A 19,089-nucleotide genomic window follows, 5' to 3' on the forward strand; every position below is an offset into this window, starting at 1 on the left:
GTACAACCATCTTTTATGCATATTGGCTTATGTTTTCAAAATACTGGTAGTAAATCTACAATTTGCTACCCTACTCTCACATATTTCCCACTACATAATATTCTTATAATTATAATAATAAATACCTGAGTTTGAATTCCGCAGGGACAGTGCAAGGCAAAATCTTGCTCCATTATTTAGGTTTAAGAGTTTTTACTCAATAGGTGGTCACTTAAAAGGCACATAAGGACCTTTTTATTTTATTGTGTTACATGTTCCTATGTGTTGCTACAACTGTTTACGTAAGGTATGTGTATTGTTTGAATTTTGTTTGTTTTTTTAACATTGTGACCACTTTCTTAAACTTTTAAATTGCATTCCCTGCCTCAAGATGGCTTCCCATGTACCCGCATGGACTTCTCAGAGATATATTTCCCATCTTCCTCCTGCTCACTGGTAAATCCATCTCAATTTAAAAGTTTAAAGTCACTCAGAGTAGTAATACAGGAGGTCACTGGCATAAATGCCCAGCTATGCTAATTTAATACATTTTGCTTTAAAACAAGCAAACTAAAGCACCATCATTTTATAAGTCAAATGGCAGTAATCTGAAATGCTTTCATTGAAAAATAAATGAAAAATAAATACTGAATTAAGAGGTCTCTTGGTCTCTCTCTGCTTGTTTTTTCCTATTTGGTTAAAGAAGCTTGCCAGGGCTACTTCCAGCAGATTTCAGTTGTTAACAAAGAGTTGCTTGGTACGGCCTTTAGTTATAGCAGAAAGTTTCGTGAGGTTATATCACAAATGGGATCTTTACTGCTGAAGTCTCGTGAACATAAGGTATGGCTTATTATTATTAAAAACTTTGGTCAATTTGCATAGATTTTTAGCGTGAGATGGCAATTTACGTACCCTTTTAAGCCATAGCTGTTTTTTGCTGTTCATTTTCTATAGCGTTAGGTATGTGTATGATATGTGCATGATACAGCACTTTCTCAGAATAATGGAGAGACAATTTTGAGTTTCTAAACTGCATTGAAATCCCGCCATTGTTAGCTGACTCCTCTTAGTGAAGCAGTGTAATGTTTCTCAGTACTTACATGTACAACCCATAGCATGCTGTACACAAAGATATCCGCAGCTCAAGACTGTTAAATGCTTGGAATTAAGTTTAACTGCATCAAATTTTAATTACAATTATTTTATTACAAATAGTAAAGGAGTATACAGGGCTCCCCCTTTATAACGCTGCAGTCTATAACCATAGCTAAGAGACCTTGCTATTTGTGTTCCGCCTTATAACGAGAATAGTAGTGATAGTGTAATGGCATTATGGGGCAAATGGGAGCTTTGACCGTAACTCCCTATAACCTGTTCCATAGTATAAAGGGGGAGCACTATACTTTTTTAACCTTCTTTTGTGTTTTATTTTTTTTTTATTAAATTTTTATACTGTCCGAAAGTAAATTTACCATGTCTTTGTTGTGTTGCCCAAAAGTAATCTTCTGGAATTTTGATGTGTTCAGGAATCCTAGGAACTGCTCAGATCCAGATGGGAACTCAGATGGTAATCACAGTCCTTCTGGTGACCGGTTAATTCAAGTTTCACTTGGATTTTACTGAATGCTATAAGACATGCTTCTGTGTTTACCATCTATCCGTTTCAATCTCCTGTGCCAGCCTATTTTCCTCAAGTATAAACTCTGTATTTGTCTGCTTATCTTTGCCAGTCAAACTTTAAAGTGTGGTCTTAATATGAAACTGATTGGCTTTTACATCGAGAGTGCAAAAGGAACATATAACAGAATTTACATCAACCAGGTGGCCAGAAAAGTCTGTGACATTATCAGAATGATTAATAAATATATTTTCTGGCATGTGCTTAATATGACAAACTTAGAAATGTTATAAAAAGTCAGGCACAAAAATAAAATGCATATAGAATCTTTAACCTGGCCAATTCTTAATCTGTGGCAGACGGTTAGTTATATCTGTTTTACAAATTGTTGTCTAGTCTGATAAGGCTTAGCTGTTGAGATATGTAGTTTTCATGCCAAAATCACAGGCATACTAGTTGCGTTGCTAATATAACATTATCCTCTCCTTTTCATTGATAGCAATAGTAAGCATTCCTTTATGCAGATAAAATCTTTGTACTACTTGATTTCATTGAGTGTCTACTGTAGGTATTTCAGGCCAAGAGAATACCACTGTCGGCTGTTTTTTCTTTCACAGCATTGTTTCTTGCTGAAGCTTTCAGACATCAAAAATTTATGCCACATTCCAAAAGTTAAAAGAAAAAAAATAATCCCTCTATTTCTCCAAGAATGAACATCCTGTAAAGATATGAAACATTATTTTCACACAGCAGTTTGTTTGTTTGTTTATTTTTTTATAATGGCCTTGCTCTGTTTTAGTTTCACAGTAAATCTCTAACTTTTCTGTACAGCATTTCCAATATATATATATTTCCAGTATATATATATATATATATACATATATACACACATACACATATATATATATATAAATATATATAAAAAAAAAAAAAAAAAAACTTCCATGATTGCTTAATGTTTATATATAATGGCAAATAATCCTAGCAGGGTTGTAACATTTTCAGAACTGTAGTCTTTATTATTATTAGTAGTAATCAAGTAGTCATAGTAGTAGTGTATTGTAGCGATCTCTGTTCCCGCAGGCAGGTGCATCACACAGGGCGAGGAATCCACACACAGGCAGAGGGCGTGCGCGAACCTGGGTCCTCTCGCACTAAAGCATAGCACCGATACCGCTGTACAAAAGAGTAGTCGTAGTGACATTCTGGGATTGAGCCCCTTTCTGTTGATGTATTTGTAATAATCGTACGTAACCTGCTGTACATTGACAGAACCCTCTCTGCTCTCACCCGCTCGGTCCCAAGGACTTCTTAGCTGTTGATGTAAGCACGCAGACAGGGTCGATGCAATTATGCAGGGCATTCTCTGCCACGGGTCCAGGAACTTTCCCCTGTGCGAAATTAACAGGAGAAACGAGGTTCTCAGCCAGTAACCTAGTTAACAGGTAGCAGTAGTAGTATATTAGTTTTTTACGGTACATTTTTTTTAGTCTTGGTGTAATGATAATATACAATAGTTAACTGTACAGTAATATACATTTCTGTAAGGAATATATTATATATATATATATATATATATATATATAATAGATATATATATATATATATATATAAATATATGGTCTAACTGTCGTAGAAATTCTTAGATCTGCCCGGGACGTGTTTTGCGTTAAATTATATCACGACACTTTACTCAAAGACCGAAGAAGATGTCTCTTGTGTTTCTTTCTTTGCTTGTTTGGTATTTTACATTTTGCAATTTGATTATATAGCTTTACTCAAAGACTGAAGAAGCTATCTCTTTTGCTTTTTGCTCTTTGCTTGCTATGTATGTTTCCGATTGCATTTGACTATTATCTTTCACTCATAGTCCTCTTACTCTGCGATTATGAAGAGACCCTCTCTATAAGCCTGCACTGGGTCTCATAAAAGGTAATGGCTGCATATAGGGGAATACAATATTCTCGTTAATAATTTTCGACGACTCCTTATATCATAGAAATACTATGTACATTAAAGTACTTCTGAATTTACATTTAGTTTTTTTTTTATATACTTATTTATTTTGTTCATTCAAATATTTGAACTGAATAATTAGGATTTTTTTTTTTTTTTTATGTGAATCTCAGCTCCGAAAACTGGCAAGCTCCACTCCAGCTCCAGTCCACAAAGCTGGCTCCAGGGCTCCTGAGCCGGAGCATAGCCAACACTACTTTACAGCATCTCAATTATACTTGCAAGATAAAAAATGTATTTCTTTTTTTTTGCTTTTTATGTTTTTAGCCATTGTTTTATTCAACAACAACAATCCATGCATTCATGAGACAAAAGTGGCAGACAGTTTAATTTCCAGAGCATTTACTGTCATTGAACACAATGTCACCTTACCCGTCTGCCACCTGTCTGTGTCTTCAAAAAAAACCATCATGTCCCAGTGTGTTTCGAGAAGAACTTTTATTTTCTATTCTTTTTTTTTTTTTGAGACATCGCCTGTAGCCCTAAACCGATAGTGTTAATGTCTATGGCACAAAAAAAAAAAGATGTCAACTGTTTTGTTCCCCTGTCTTTGTATGAAGGTGCATTAGAACTTTCCCATGAATGTTTTTAGGATCTGCTTTCAGTTGGTGAACTGATGACTCCTATTGTTGTTTTAACTTACCTAACTTATGACTTCATTTTGAGACACTCCAGTATGGCATGAGGGGAGAAAGTGATTTTGGAGTTTGTGTTTTTGCATGGTGAAACAAAAAAAATAATGTCACAAATAATTTTGGAAATGATCATATACTTAAATCTTCAATTTCATTCTAAGATAAACTAAGGTTTGGATGTTCAGTTAGCTATTGACACTTCAGAGAAGTATTTCAATTTAAATACAGTGTTGGCTTGTCATATCTAAATATGAGATGTAAAGAAACATATTGTATGTGGTGTTTGAGTGAGAGTCAATGGGGATACAGAACCTTGCTCCCAAAGACTGAAACTTCAACTCTGGGGTACGCACTCCAGAGCAAAAAAAAAAAAAAAAAAAAAAAAAGTTGTTCTGTACTTCATAGTATGTGAGTTTATCCAGAAAACATAACACATGTAATCAGACATTTCAATTAGGCTTAAACAACAACACACGGGGAGCTGAGAAAATGTAATAATGCAAGATATCCAGTTTAATATACATGTATGTGTATAAATATATTAATATAAGAACTGGGCATTTTCAACTCAGATTGAACCAAAAAATATGCTTCATGTTATTCCAAATCCAAGTAGCTTGTTTTTGTTACTTTGCATTCCTGCAGCTGTTTTTAATTTACACAAGTAGGAAGGTTATCTCCTACAACCGGGATTGGGTTACACAACATAAGAGGTTAGAACATAGCAGTAGATACCTGTTGTACTTTAACATAGCCTCTAGGTCGGGTCATCAACTTTTTTTTAGGTGGAAGTTAACAGTGAGGTAGTATGTGATGTCTGAGTTAAGCAGCGCTACGTCTGTGTGGATGCTACTAATACGATCTTTTGTGAATGGCAAAGAGAGACATATTTTTCATCATTCAAAGGAGCCTTAGGTAGGTTTTAATTTCCCATTGCACTTCTACAGAGACTGATGTGTACAGAATGGGTTGCAAAGCCATGTTACTTCTGATTAATTGGGATCCTTCAACAGCTGTCTTGCTCTGGAATACATGTTTCTAGATAAGCATAGTTAGGTCAAAATGGTCTCCTCTCGCCCATAACTTTAATTACTTATGCAATATAGATATGTCTCCAAGTGGTAGCTATTATGTTATTTTTAATCGTAAACATTTTCTAGCTTGCTTTCAGAAATAATATATTTTTTTAAATGTTCGAATTTTATCTCCAGCCGATAATTATATTTTAAGTCTTGTGTTTTGAGCTTTATTTTTACTTTTTTTATTTTACATAACAAGGTAATTAACAACTTGTATTTTGCCATGGTTAGAGTTCATTATAGTACAAAACAAAAATGCTGTCTTGTAAAGTGGAGACATTAAAATTCGTACACAGACTTTATAACAGGGCAATATTACCTACGTGGGTCACCAAGGATAAATAGAGAATCGGACACAGGCATGCAGATTTATTAACAACACTAGGGCTGCCACTAGGATACCAGCAATAGTAGCCCTAGTGTCAGATTTAATAAAGAAAACAAAACAAAGCTAAAAAATAAGTTTGCCACACACAGCGAACACTAGCCTCACTAAAAGAGTCGCTGCAGGAACCTACCCCATGAAATCCTTGCTACACTGTTGTTGGGATCAAGTCACCTAAACTAACCCAGCAAAGCCCCGACAACTCCAGCCTCTTCCTGATGGCTTCAGCTGTGCAATGCCTTCACGAGCACCGTCTTGGAGTGGAAGGGTTTTAGTTTTCTCGTGGAGCGGACGCTCTCCTTCTTGGTGTAAACGAACACCAAGGCTTTCTTCAGCGTCCGCCTCTGTAGCCTCAAACACTGGCACTGCTGCATTGTTAAACAGGCTCCCTGGGCACGCCACCCCAGCCAGTCAGGACCTCCCAATCAGCTCAGCTCCTGGCAAGCTTTCTTGTTTGCAAGCAGCAGCGCAGCTGAACCAGCGACAGGGTCCTCCCTGTCACAGGCTTGTTTTATGCCTTGCCTGAAACAATATGTGATTTGGGATTTCAAAACATCTGCAGCTTCTGTAGCATTCAATACAACAGCTTTATCTGAGTATATAATAATGTGACAATATTTCTACCTGTATTCAGTCAAGCATCTGTCCAGTTGTGATAAAACATTCTTTACCACATCATTGGAAAACCGATCTGTCCTTCATGCGTACACTGAGACTTTCACATGAACATGCACTATGGTAAATGTTGGTTGTGATGTTCTACCTTTACATTAAGGCCATTGAATGCCATTCTTTCTTCATAATGATAATTGTACGTTGAAATGTTTGATAATCAAAAATGTGATTGAATACAGTTTTACATGCATTAAAATGATAGCAAAGAATGGATCAATTGTGCAATGACGTTTATACTGCTGGGGCCACAAAATACTGTGTAACAAATGCACTACTAGATATATTTCTAAATTTTAGATTTAGATCTGTTTTCTTAATTTTCTTCATCCCATTATGTATTACAAGTTGAGTGGCATGAAGCAGTCTGTGTTTGATACTGTCCCAGTTACTGTTCGCCTAGAATAAAGCGATCTTTGTCCCAGTGAATTGAACTTGGCAGGCTTTCCAGACATAGGTGTCATTCCAAGCCACAGCATGTGTTTGCCTTTTTGTAATTGTTCATTTGAAAATAACTACTTGTCTAACTGAATCACTAGCAACCAAATGGTAAATTGAGGGCTCCTAGGCATATTTTACCTACCATATATAAATATTTACTAAAAAGCATACCGGTACAGTAAGTACCGTAGTTCATATTTGGCTTGACATCCAAGAGTGAGACAACTACACAATTTGAGAACAATGGTGTAATTTCCTTTTTAAATATATTCGACTCAAATGTTTTAGCACTTGAATATCCCAGTAGAAAATTACACTTGGTCTCGTTTCATCTTTCTGACCTTAAAAAAAACAAAACAAAAAAAAAAAACAGTAAGGCAACCGTCAGGTCCCAGGTTAAAATGTAAATTTCATATGGCTTGATAAGTTCTATGGCTAGAAAATTCTGTAAACTTTTGAACTTGGCCTGGCTGACCTTTACAAACTCAACATGTTCCCTTCCTTGATTTAGTACAGTTTCCAGGCCTCAGGCTCAATGTGGAAAGTAATAGTTCAGGCTTTCAAACAGCTGTACATATGACAACCTGCTGTCTGTCAGGATCACATTCCTGTTTCACACATTTAAACTTCCTTGTACACTTATTTGTAATGACAGCGGCATGTGGATGTATATTAAAAGACATACACGACTCTTGAGACAGGGACTTTAATCATCCAATTGTTACTAACTGTGGCAAAGTGGTTAACTATGTGCAGGTGAAGGTAATGCAGGAGTAATCAAGAAAGTCAGACAATGATATCCAGGTGCAGTGTGTTTAATTTGTAATCCAATTGCCTGATTGTGTAACAACAGTAAATAATAAACAATGTTACTAGGCAATACAATGCAGTGTTAAATGTTTGGTTTCCAAATAATATACAGTTCTGTTTTTATTCACTCATATGTAACACAGACACAAACAAACAGTCCACAGTGTGTGCTCTAGTGAAGTGCAGTGGTGTTGATCCAGGTTTAGTGCTGGCCTTTGACGACAGCTTCAGATCATATATATTTCAGCCGTCTAAATATTAACAAACAGTATTTTTAGACAAGACAAGAAACAAACAAAACACTCACGATAACAACACAGGTTTCACCTTCCAGTTTACAAAGGACCAGTTCACATCCCTACGTCCCATTAAGTACTGTCAACCATGACCCCTTGGTTAACGAGTGTAACTGCTTCTCAAGTCCACAGATGCCACATCTTTTCCCTTCCAGTTCAATTATTTATTGTACCGTAGTTCTGCCCCCCTTTCTAGATGGCCGACTTCTGCTTAACCCTGGTAATTAACTGTCGAGCCATCCAGTCAAGGATACTCTGTTTCCTTAACACAGCGCCCTCACAGGTCAGGAGGGAAATCTGACATCAAGAATCATTCGATCTCTGTCACACTAACTTATGTTTTTTTTTTTTTTAATGTAATGTGTATATAGACTTTCATAATGTATTTTTTTTAATTGCTTGTTTTGATATCACACAAGTCTAACCTTTTTTAGCTGTATTTGACTCTCTTCCTGTAACAATTCACAAAAAATAAATTCATTGCAGTAGCATCTTGAAATTGGTGCCCTTTTTTCTTTTTTTCAAAGCACTTGGGGACATTATAAAGTACTTCTGAAACCATACAAATTTATTTTTTTCAGTAATATATATATATATATATATATATATATATATATATATATATATATATATATATATATATATATATATATATATATATGTATATATATATAGTATATTTTTTTATTATTATTATTATGTATTCTGCTTAGAGTTTTCAAAGAGATACATGTGTAAAAAAACATTATCTTATGACCTGAGGTACCGTGCAATATTTCCTGAAAGTTTTGTTGAAAAATATTGATGTTTGGTCAAATTACAAAACATTGAGTGATTTTGTACACTTTTTTTACATTTTTAGCTTTACCTTTCTATCTTTGAAATGCATCAAAAAATATGTGGCAAGCACAAATACACATATATAAAATCTGGGATAAGTTTTCTTGGTTTGGACTCCTCAGACACACAATTTCAGATGACAAAGACTACTTTAGTACTTGGGGTTGAACAGACAGTGAGGAGGCAGGGGCATGCTTATTTGCCCCCTCTTATGTCTACAGTTCGACATTAAAACACTCATTGCGGGATCTTGTTACTCCTTGCTGAGGGTTATAACCTCTTACCAACCCTGTAGTAGGATGTTATTTTAACTGTACAGTGAAACGAGTTAAATAATAAAAAGGTTATTAATATTTATGGTGGTAAGGATGCTTTACTGTATTTAGTGATGTGCATCGCAGTATTTTCTCATATCAGGCTAATTTGAGTATTAGTCTCACCTCCCTGCTATGAAAAAAAATAATAATCACACTCATTGGCTCTTATTAGCAGCAGCAGTATCTCAACTAGCCTATCATAACGCCACTATCAGTAGTCTGATATTGATGACGCAAAAAGCCCTTGTGAGGAACTACCGAGAAACATGTTTTAATGGTCTGAGATCAAACTCAAAAAAATGTTTCAAGGATGTCATGAAAAATGGAAGCAATAAAATAATTGGAAACCAAAGTGAAGGATACGTCTGTAACAACATTATTAAATTTTGTACACCCTTTTTGTCTACATTTTTAATTGCATTATATAGACCTAAGTGTGTATGAATAAGTCACATATATTTTAGATGAGCATTTTCTAATTATTAAATACTTTACATTTGCAGATGTGCAAGCTAATGATGCAACAAATGGAAGGACAAGGAAACTAAGTGTTGGTCAGTATGATAATGATGCAACAGGAACCTCAGTATTCAGCAGGCCTGGGTGGATGAAGGCTGAAAAGTCCCAGAACATACTGCCATATACTACAAATGTGCAAACTTCAGAGGTAAGGAAACAAGAACACAAATGCAATATAAATGTATTACATTTTTTAATTCAGACCCTTCCTCTATCTAGGACATCTCTACATAATTTCCCAAAGATATTCAGGGGTGTTTTCTATTGCCTTTACCACTTCTAGAAGAGGCTCACGCAAGGAATGCTCAGAAAAGGGGATACAGGGCAATGCTGAGGGTTAAGTAACTGAGAGGCTCAGAGCAAGAATTTTTCCACTCACTGAAATTGCTGATGAAATCTGCTCTGTAGCGTTTTGAGCTGCTCAGTAGGAATGAGACTACGAATACTGATGTGAGTTCTTACACTGAGCTGCTCTGAGCATCTCAGTTACTTAACGCACCCAATATAACATGGGAACTAATGTCACATTGAATTGAAGCCCTCTTCTCATCTGCACTTCCAAGCTAAGTCAATATATCAGAAGAGCAGTGGAGAAGCAAATTCTAACACTTTTACAGAAGAGTAAAATATGTTAGATAATTAAGGAATCAAACATGTTCAGTTCCCTAGAATTCTCCAAAGAAAATGTTTCCCATGCATTCGTACACTTACTGAAGGCTTACTATTTCTTTCCTCTGTTTCAGTGTACTTCAAGATACAGAGAAGGCAATGATGAAATAGATGGCAGGATCATGTCTCCAATGGGATCTGCCAGTGAAATGGTTCCTCCAACACCAGCCTTTCCCATCTCCCCACCAACACCATATGGTAAGCAGATTTTCCACTGGAGACCCGTGTACACATTTCAGAGTAAGACAGTTTGACGTCGTAAAAGACATTTTCTTACTTCACTTTTTAGGTTAATGAAGAGCATATTTCATTTTTTCATCAGGCCTTTATTTTTCTTGAAGTCTGAAGCAATTGATTGAATCAATACACTTACCACTGTAGTTGAGGAATTCAGTATTGTATTCTAAACTGCTGTTTTTTTTTAATTCTTTCTTATAGTAAAAAGTCCAGATTTTTCTATGATGGGCCTTTGTGACCCACCGACTAGCAGTAACTCAGAGATGTACAGGCTGACACAAGGTAGGACAACTCGTCTTAACCTTTTCATCAAATGGGACTGCAAGAAACAGTTGTTTATTTAAAAACTCACTTATTAATAATACATGTCAGTAGAAGTGGGCAAAGAAACGATTCCACGTGGTACATGAGATTCTTTGGTCATTTGTAGTGCACTGTGTATTTCATTGTTCATCTCTGAAAACTTTGCTGGTCTAAGCACAGTGTGATTTAACCAAACAGTTTTAATAGCATGTAAAGTTAGATTAGAGCTGGCAGTTATTCACATGTACAACCTATGAATTACAGTATTTTTAAAAGCTCTCACCCTTGGAAACTGCAACAAAAAAGTGTTCTTCACCCCTTTAGCGTGAGCAATCTGAGAGCCGTTGTAGAGCCATTAAAAGCTGTTAATTGATGCTTGTTTTGTAGATTGCGAACAATAAGGAAGCATCAATGTCTTGCATGTTTGTTTTCCACGGTAATCCAGATCTACAGTGTGAGATGAGATTTATACGCATAAAAAGCAAAATTTGTAAATAAATAATAATAATAATAATATTATAGAAAAAGCACGACAATGAAAAAATATTTGTGCTTTGCAAATGTATCTGTCATTAAAAACTTTACTATCTATTTAACAGTGTAAAACAAACTACAGATAAAGTATTTGGTATTCTGCACCATGGTGGAAGTAGCTTTTTGGGGGGCTAGTTTGAATTGCCTGGTCCTGCTGTTTCGATTGAGAAGTGATCTGTGTGTAATGAGCAGATGTTTGTGACAGGTGGTCAACAGGAACATGATTGGCTGCTTCGCCATGTGAACTGCAACAACAGCATCAATCACCTTTCACTTTGAGCAACCATTTTAATATATTTGTACAGTCATTCCATTTTATTTGTATTTGTGCACTGTATTGCTGTACCCATTTAAAAACTTGAGGAGCCGTGAAAGAATGGAAAATATAAATTAATATTAGTGCTTCTTAAAAATGTGTTCACAGACGGTGCTTAGAGAGTATTGCTGATTCTTCCTTTGATGTGAAATGTAAATATAAATGTTACCAGCATGAAACATAAGTACAGTGTTTAAGTTTAACATAGGAACGACACATTTACTACTTTGATAAGTAGCATTACTTGTTTAAATCTTTATCTACCTAACCATTTTTGACAATGCGTCATCTGCATACAGAATTATAGTAAGATAAGGAGATTATTAACCCTTTGAACATGAGCTAACTATACTGAAAGATAGCCCTTAGATAAACTAAATAAATAGTGGGTCTAACTGAAAATCAATCAATCTTTATTTTATATAGCGCCTTTTATAGTGGACCACCATCAAAAAGTGCTGTGCTAGATACCGTTACAGTAAAAAAACAATGCATAATACATTAAGTACAGAAAAATAAATAAATTAGAAGTAACAAAGACACAACAGCTAATAACAGATATCAGGCTTAAAATAACATAACATATTATATAAGGACATACCCAAGACATGGCTTCCTGTCAGTCATGTTTTGTCTGCAGTGCTGAAATCGTTTCTTAAGTACTGATACCATTGTTTGTTTTATAGTTCTGTATTATAAAATAGAATTCTAATGCCAACTGCTTTGATTCCTAATTTGCCAGTGAGATTTATTACCAAATCTCTGAGACCAGGGACTGACAATATACAATGCTTTTGCCACAAGTAGTCCTCAAGTTTCTAGCTAGCCTCTTAAAACCTACTAAAAGTGGACTAACATCAAATCCCCAGAAATAATTCTAACATATTTTCTATTAACAGAATAAGTGTTTGCCTGATATTTATAAAGTTAATGCCTACATTCCATCACTCAGAATTGACCCAGATAAACCTCAAACACTGTACTACGATATGTTATTAATGCATTTGAATACAATAAACCGCTGTAATAGTGTCAATACGTGAATAAGAATTGGCTTCTACTTGGCAAACATATGGGCAACAAACATAATCCAGACCTGATAATTCTAAATCTCAATGCTAAAATGAGGAGTCATATGATGTATGATCAATATTGTAGCTTTTTTTTTTTGTCATTGAGTCGTACTAGAAAGTGTTGTTTTAAATTGACTAAACAGTTGATGCTATAGTTTTAATATTTGCTTTGTGAAACAGCAGTTTAGGTATTTCTCCAAAACTATCAGAAAAAAAAAAAAAAAAAAAAAAAAAAAAAAAAAAGTTTCTCTAAGCCTGATGTAAATAGTTGTTGTATTTGTTTCAATAATTGAAAAATGTTGATTAATTGCTGAATAGATGTATTAGTTATTGAGTAAGGTACTAATCAGTTTATTACAAATAGTAGCTTTAGGAGCTAATTTTATTTTTGAAACAGAGAATAGTTAAGTGGCTCAATGCATGCTAGCTTACACCACAGTCAGTCACCCATTTTTACAGAGGTATAAGGCCTATCAAGAAGTTGCTACAGCACATGCTGACACAACATGGGTCATGCATGCCTTTAAGAATACATTTAGTATAGGGTCAGTTTAATAAAGAAGGACCTTTTAAGGATGAGTGACTCTAGGACAGTAAAGAATCCAGCATAGGACCTTCATCCAAAAAAGGGCAACTATGACCCCTGACCTGTGGTACTGCCTTTTGATTGGAGGAAGCAGATTGGGTAGGCAAAAAAGCAAAGCTGAGAGTCAGACAAACAAACAACAACAACAAAAAAAAGACCTCAGATGGAAATGAGGCAGTAGAGTCATCAGAGCATGAACTGAATGAGCAGTCTGAGTGTAACAACAAGAAGCAAAGTAACAGAAACAATCATGGAATTATCTTCATTCCAGGATCAAGTGAACAAGTCTGTCATTGAGTGAATGACTTCATTTAGTACATTTAGCCACTGGGATTCCTAGCCACCATTTTACATTCTAGTGGAACAGTTTATTATAGAGGAAGAGAGATACTGATACTGTGGAAAGCCTTGTGTAAATCTGTGCTCTGGTAAGCTTGAGACTATTGGTGGTGTTGGTAAACAGCAGAGGGAGAGATTTGCTTGCTTGCTTCCTGAGCTTTATAGCTTTTGGACAATTTGTGCACTACAGCTTCTCCTATGAAAAACTCTCCATCATGACCACTTCTTTAGGTATGTAAACTCTTTGAGGTGCAGTGTCTTTTCTTTTTTTGGGAGGGGGATTGTGTTTTTTCAGTGTTTTAAAAAAAGCCTACTGTTTGAAACAGTCAGCATTGTCTGGACTTACTCAGCAAGCAGTGAAGCACGATCCTGTAGTGGAAAAGAGACTATAGGGTGGCACTGTGCATTTTTAGATCTGAGACACTTACTATATATATATATATATTATAATATATATATATATATATATATATATATATATATATATATATATATATATATATATATATATATATATATATTTATATATATATACTTATGATTTTTCTGTGTCTTCATTATTAGTATAAAGAGTCTGTGGTAATGAAGTTAAAGCCTTAATTGTTATTCAGAGGGCAGTGAAGCACGATCCTGTAGTGGAAAAGAGACTATAGGGTGGCACTGTGCATTTTTAGATCTGAGACATATAGACTATATATATATATTATATATATGTATTTGTGTAAAAATTTTTGATACTTATGATTTTTCTGTGTCTTCATTATTAGTATAAAGAGTCTGTGGTAATGAAGTTAAAGCCTTAATTGTTATTCAGAGGGCAGGCTTGGCAAATAAATGCATTGGGGGAAAAAAAGAGCTCTTGGATGTTGCAGTCTGGCTTTGGCAGAAATTGCTGAAGAAAAAAAAAAATGCCAGTAAAGCAGCTTGCAAAAAAAAAAAAAAAAAAAAAAAAAACATTGTAATCATAAAAAGACAGTTTTGCTAAATGTATTGCCAGTTTATTAAAAAAAAAAAAAAAAAAAAAAAAATACTAAAAGTATATGCGAAGAGAGTAAGACAAAATAAAAGCTTTGGTGCTTAAAGTAGGATGAACAGAAATTTTAAGTATATGCAAAATTTAATTGTGACGGTATAGCTCAGAAACACTTAATGTTATTTTACATTACCACTTGGTCGCATTTGTTTAAAATATAACATTGATTGATAAATACAACCCCCTTTCAACTCAGTATATAGTGCAGTATTGTTAAGGTCTGTGGGTTTGACTATATAAGAAATAATGGATGTTATGGTCAAGGACTTGTTTAAGGGACTATTGTGTCTTGACATGCTTAAAGTTCTGCTTCCATCTACTACCTGGACTGAAATGAAAGGCAGTTTTAAATCTGTTCATTTGCATCAGCAGCAGAAGTAGATCAAAACTGATTGTACTGGAAGAAATCAGTCTCTCCTAATTCCTTTGTTAGAGAGAGTGAATTGATGAGCATCTATATGCAAATGATATCAAATACAGAGTTTGCAACATTGCAGAGAATACAGGTAAAAAGGACAATCAACTGCCTGCTGTGCTGCTGTTTTCTAAAGGAAGTGAAAGAAATCTGGAAATCAGAAACGAGCAAAGGAGCATTGTGTCGGTATCCTAATTTTATCTTGAATGAGCTTTATTATCATAAACAGATGGCTATGTAACATAAGTTCACCATGCCTTTTTTCAATCAATAAATCATTTAACACTGTGTTCTTAAAATCCAACAGAAGCATTCAATTTTATTTGGAATATATTGCATGTATGTATTTCAGTCAGAAAACTGCGTGAAGATCTCCCTGCATAATAGACCATCAGTATTGACTGTAGGCTGCTTAACAGCTTAGTGTCATGATAAAATATTAGTGTATACTTAATTTAAAAAGGGCATAATATAATTATTTTTGCAGGCGCATTGTTTTACAAATAATTTAAGTATTACAGAACTAATTCATTTTACCGTGCTAAATGTTGTCAGTCAATTAAGATACATTTTTATTTTAGATGCCTCTTTTAATGAACTAATTTTATTGACATACAAGTACAAAGATTAGGGGTTTATTGTTTATTGTCTCTGACATATTTACCCTAAGTTTAAAGGATATCTGTGAGGTGATATTAAAACTCCACTTGTTGAGTGTTGAGGTGGACGTCACATTTGACATATATGTGTGACCTGAGAACACTTGAGAGAGATGCTAGCAACAACAGTTGAATGCATTCTTTTGAAAAAGGGAGGCTAGGATTATCTCAGCATGTGCAAAAACTACATTTAAAGCTAGGTGCAGCCAAGTGATAAATAAATCTAACAGAAACTGAGTTAACTTCACAAAAAGCAGCTCCAAGCCATTAAGGAAAGGCTGTCCTTTTTTTCAGATATCAGGTCCCTGAACAGTCTAGGCCAGCAGTATGTGTCACTCAACAATTTGATTGAAAGTAGCTTTATATTCTTTTTAATCTGGGCTTTGCCTACAGCAGCATTTATAGCAGATAATATTTGTGCAAATTCATCATTTTAACAAATGGTACTAAAAAGATTTCTGTTCTAAGATTTCCAAGACTTTCCTGACTTCTCATAGCCTTTGTATGTCAAACTTAAGGCCTACCAGAGCATTGCAGTAGAGTTTTTGTTAAAACAATACTGGTTTGATTTGTATTTATAGAAACCTAAAGAACACATAGTTACTATAGAATTAAAGCATCACCTTATTTGAAAACTTGAAATCGAAGTCAATTTAAAATACGGGCCAAAATAAAAAGGTAATTAAAATAAGTAGATCATTAAATTGCTCAAGTCACTCTACATACTATAAATGGATTATGCTGTGACATGTCGGGTTCAAGAGGTCAGTGGGCAGTACTTTCCACTTTCTTACTGTCCTCATTGGCAGACAGGGAGGTTGAAGACAAACTATTTTCTGAATACTTAAATATATTTTACTCACCAGGTTTTGGAAAATCAGGTGAGTGAGGATTTTAGTTTGTGGTTTTGCTGCAATAGAGGGAGTGATTCTTTTAAACTATCAACTGAATGCAGCTTTCATGGCGGGAAGGAATTTGCTTGTGCATAGCCTGCAGAAACATAAGGAATGCTCCACAATGGATGGCACTGTTTGCAAATGGGAAAATATCTGTCTCACAACTGATTTGTAGGAATAGACAGTGGAATGAAAATGAGATTAAAAGACCACACATTTTATTGCAGGGGATTTCTTTATTGCTTTGTTTTAAAAGGAATGTAATTTAATTGTTTGTATTTCAATTATTTTAAATTATATATATATATATATATATATATATATATATATATATATATATATATATATATATATATATATATATAGACACACACACACACATACACACACACTAAGTGTACAAAACATCCCACAGATTCTCCACTGGATTGACATCTGCTGACTGGGCAGGCCATTGCAGTAAGCTGAATTCACTGTCATGTTCGTGGAACCATTCCTGGACAATCCTAGCCTTGTGGCATGGGGCATTATCCTGCTGAAAAAATCTATTAGCAGATGGATACACTGCTGCCAAGAAGGGATGCACCTCATTGGCAGTAATGTTCAGATATCCTGTGGCATTCAAACGTTGCTCCACTTTTATCAAGGGGCCCAATGTGTGCCATGAAAACACATGCCACACCATCACACCACCACCACCACCAGCCTGCAGTGTTGACACACGGCATGATGGATGCATGTACTCATGTGGTTTTCTCCATACCCTAGTCCTCCCATCAGCATGAAACAGCAGGAACTGGGATTCATCAGACCAAGCAATGTTTTTCCAGTCCTCCAGTATCCAGTGTTTTTGATCCTTAGCTCACTGCAGCCACAGTTTCTTGCGTTTTGCTGAAAAAAGTGGAACTCTGTTAGGTCATCGGCTGCCATACCCCATTCATGTCAAGGTACGACGAGTTGTGCATTCTTTTATGGGTCTTTCGGCACCAATGTTGTACTGGACTGTCAGTTGACTAACTGTAACCCGTCTGTTGGTCTGCACAATTCCCGTCAGCCTCTTTTGGCCTCTTTCATCAATGTGCCATTTTCGACCACTGGCCTGCCGTTGGCTGGATGTCCTTTCGGTGGTGGGCCATCCTTGATACACACGGGAAACTGTTGAGCATGAAAAACCCAACAGCATTGCAGTTCTTGACACACTCAAACCGGTGTACCTAGCACCTACTACTGTACACGGTTCAAAGACACTTAAATCTTTTGTGTTGCCCATTTACACTTTGCATAACACACATACACAATCCATGTCTCAGTTGTGTCAAGGCTTACAAATCCTTCTTTAACGTGTCTCCCCTTCATCTACACTGATAAGGGATCATAGCTTTCACCTGGATTCACCTTGTCGGTCTGTTTCATGGAAAGAGCAGGTGTTCCCAATGTTTTGTACACTCAGTGTATATATATATATATATATATATATATATATATATATATATATATATATATATATATAATATGTGTGTATAATATATATACTTGGAGTGATGCAATTTTAGAAGCAAACTGTGAAGCTTGTTAAATGAGAGCTGTGGCATTGTGATGTTAATACTCTGCAAGGTTTAGTAGATCCTGTACCAATATTATTACCAACCTGCAATGTGTTAGCAGCCCATTCAGAGTTGTTAAACAAACGAAGCCTGTCACCCACTGTATTCCCACTAACACCCATCACCAACACACAGGTTACTCTAGTATTTTTCCCATGTTGCTTATTTTGGGGTTTGCTCAATTCACACAAAAAGTATGTGGCTAACCAGTCTATATAAAGCTGTCAATGTATTTTAATAATAAGCAATTTTTTTTTTTTCTCCAGTAGCATCTTTTCAGATTTACTTTTTATAAGAATTCACACAATGATTTTAACAGTTGTAAAGCTTTGAAAGACTGCATCCTTGTTCCAAAAGTCTTGTTTTTGTGTTTTGTGAATGATGAGTCTGGTCTATCAAGTTGAATCTCACTGGTCCTTGAATTGTTGTTCATATCTTTTAAGGAATGCGGGCAGCCTTTGTTTTGTGCTAATCTGCAGACTCCTGTTGGGACATCAGAAGGCATGTGTGGACATGACTACATGGAACAAAAGCCTTTAGGACAGATAGTGGTTGTTTATTGCACACAAAGATAGCTTTACTACTTTTCTATTCCCTGCAGCTATGTTTTAAGTGATTAGGGTTCCTTCGTGTAAATAGTGTTACATTTGAAGCATTAAACCTTGGCGTTAGCATTCCATACAGCATTTTTCTGTGCATTTTATATATAAAGTAGACAAAGATGCACTACCATGTATAACATTTTTCTATTTGGAAACTGATGTGAAAGTAACCTTTATTAAACATGTATGAAAGCCCATATGCCTATGTCTAATGTG

At 35.3% G+C, this 19,089-nt stretch overlaps 1 protein-coding gene across 4 annotated transcripts in view; it reads left to right on the forward strand.

Annotated features, from left to right (window-relative positions):
• Positions 1-19,089, forward strand: part of LOC121313142 (tensin-3-like) — a 165,238-nt gene that overhangs the window by 133,756 nt on the left and 12,393 nt on the right. For all 4 annotated transcript variants that reach the window (XM_041245357.1, XM_041245354.1, XM_041245356.1 and 1 more), the window contains 3 exons: positions 9,592-9,755; positions 10,351-10,474; positions 10,715-10,795. In XM_041245357.1, coding sequence (XP_041101291.1) covers positions 9,592-9,755; positions 10,351-10,474; positions 10,715-10,795 — 369 coding nt within the window. The remainder of the gene's footprint in view (positions 1-9,591; positions 9,756-10,350; positions 10,475-10,714; positions 10,796-19,089) is intronic.

Source organism: Polyodon spathula, chromosome 3 (assembly GCF_017654505.1).
Source record: "Polyodon spathula isolate WHYD16114869_AA chromosome 3, ASM1765450v1, whole genome shotgun sequence".
Lineage (NCBI taxonomy): Eukaryota > Metazoa > Chordata > Actinopteri > Acipenseriformes > Polyodontidae > Polyodon > Polyodon spathula.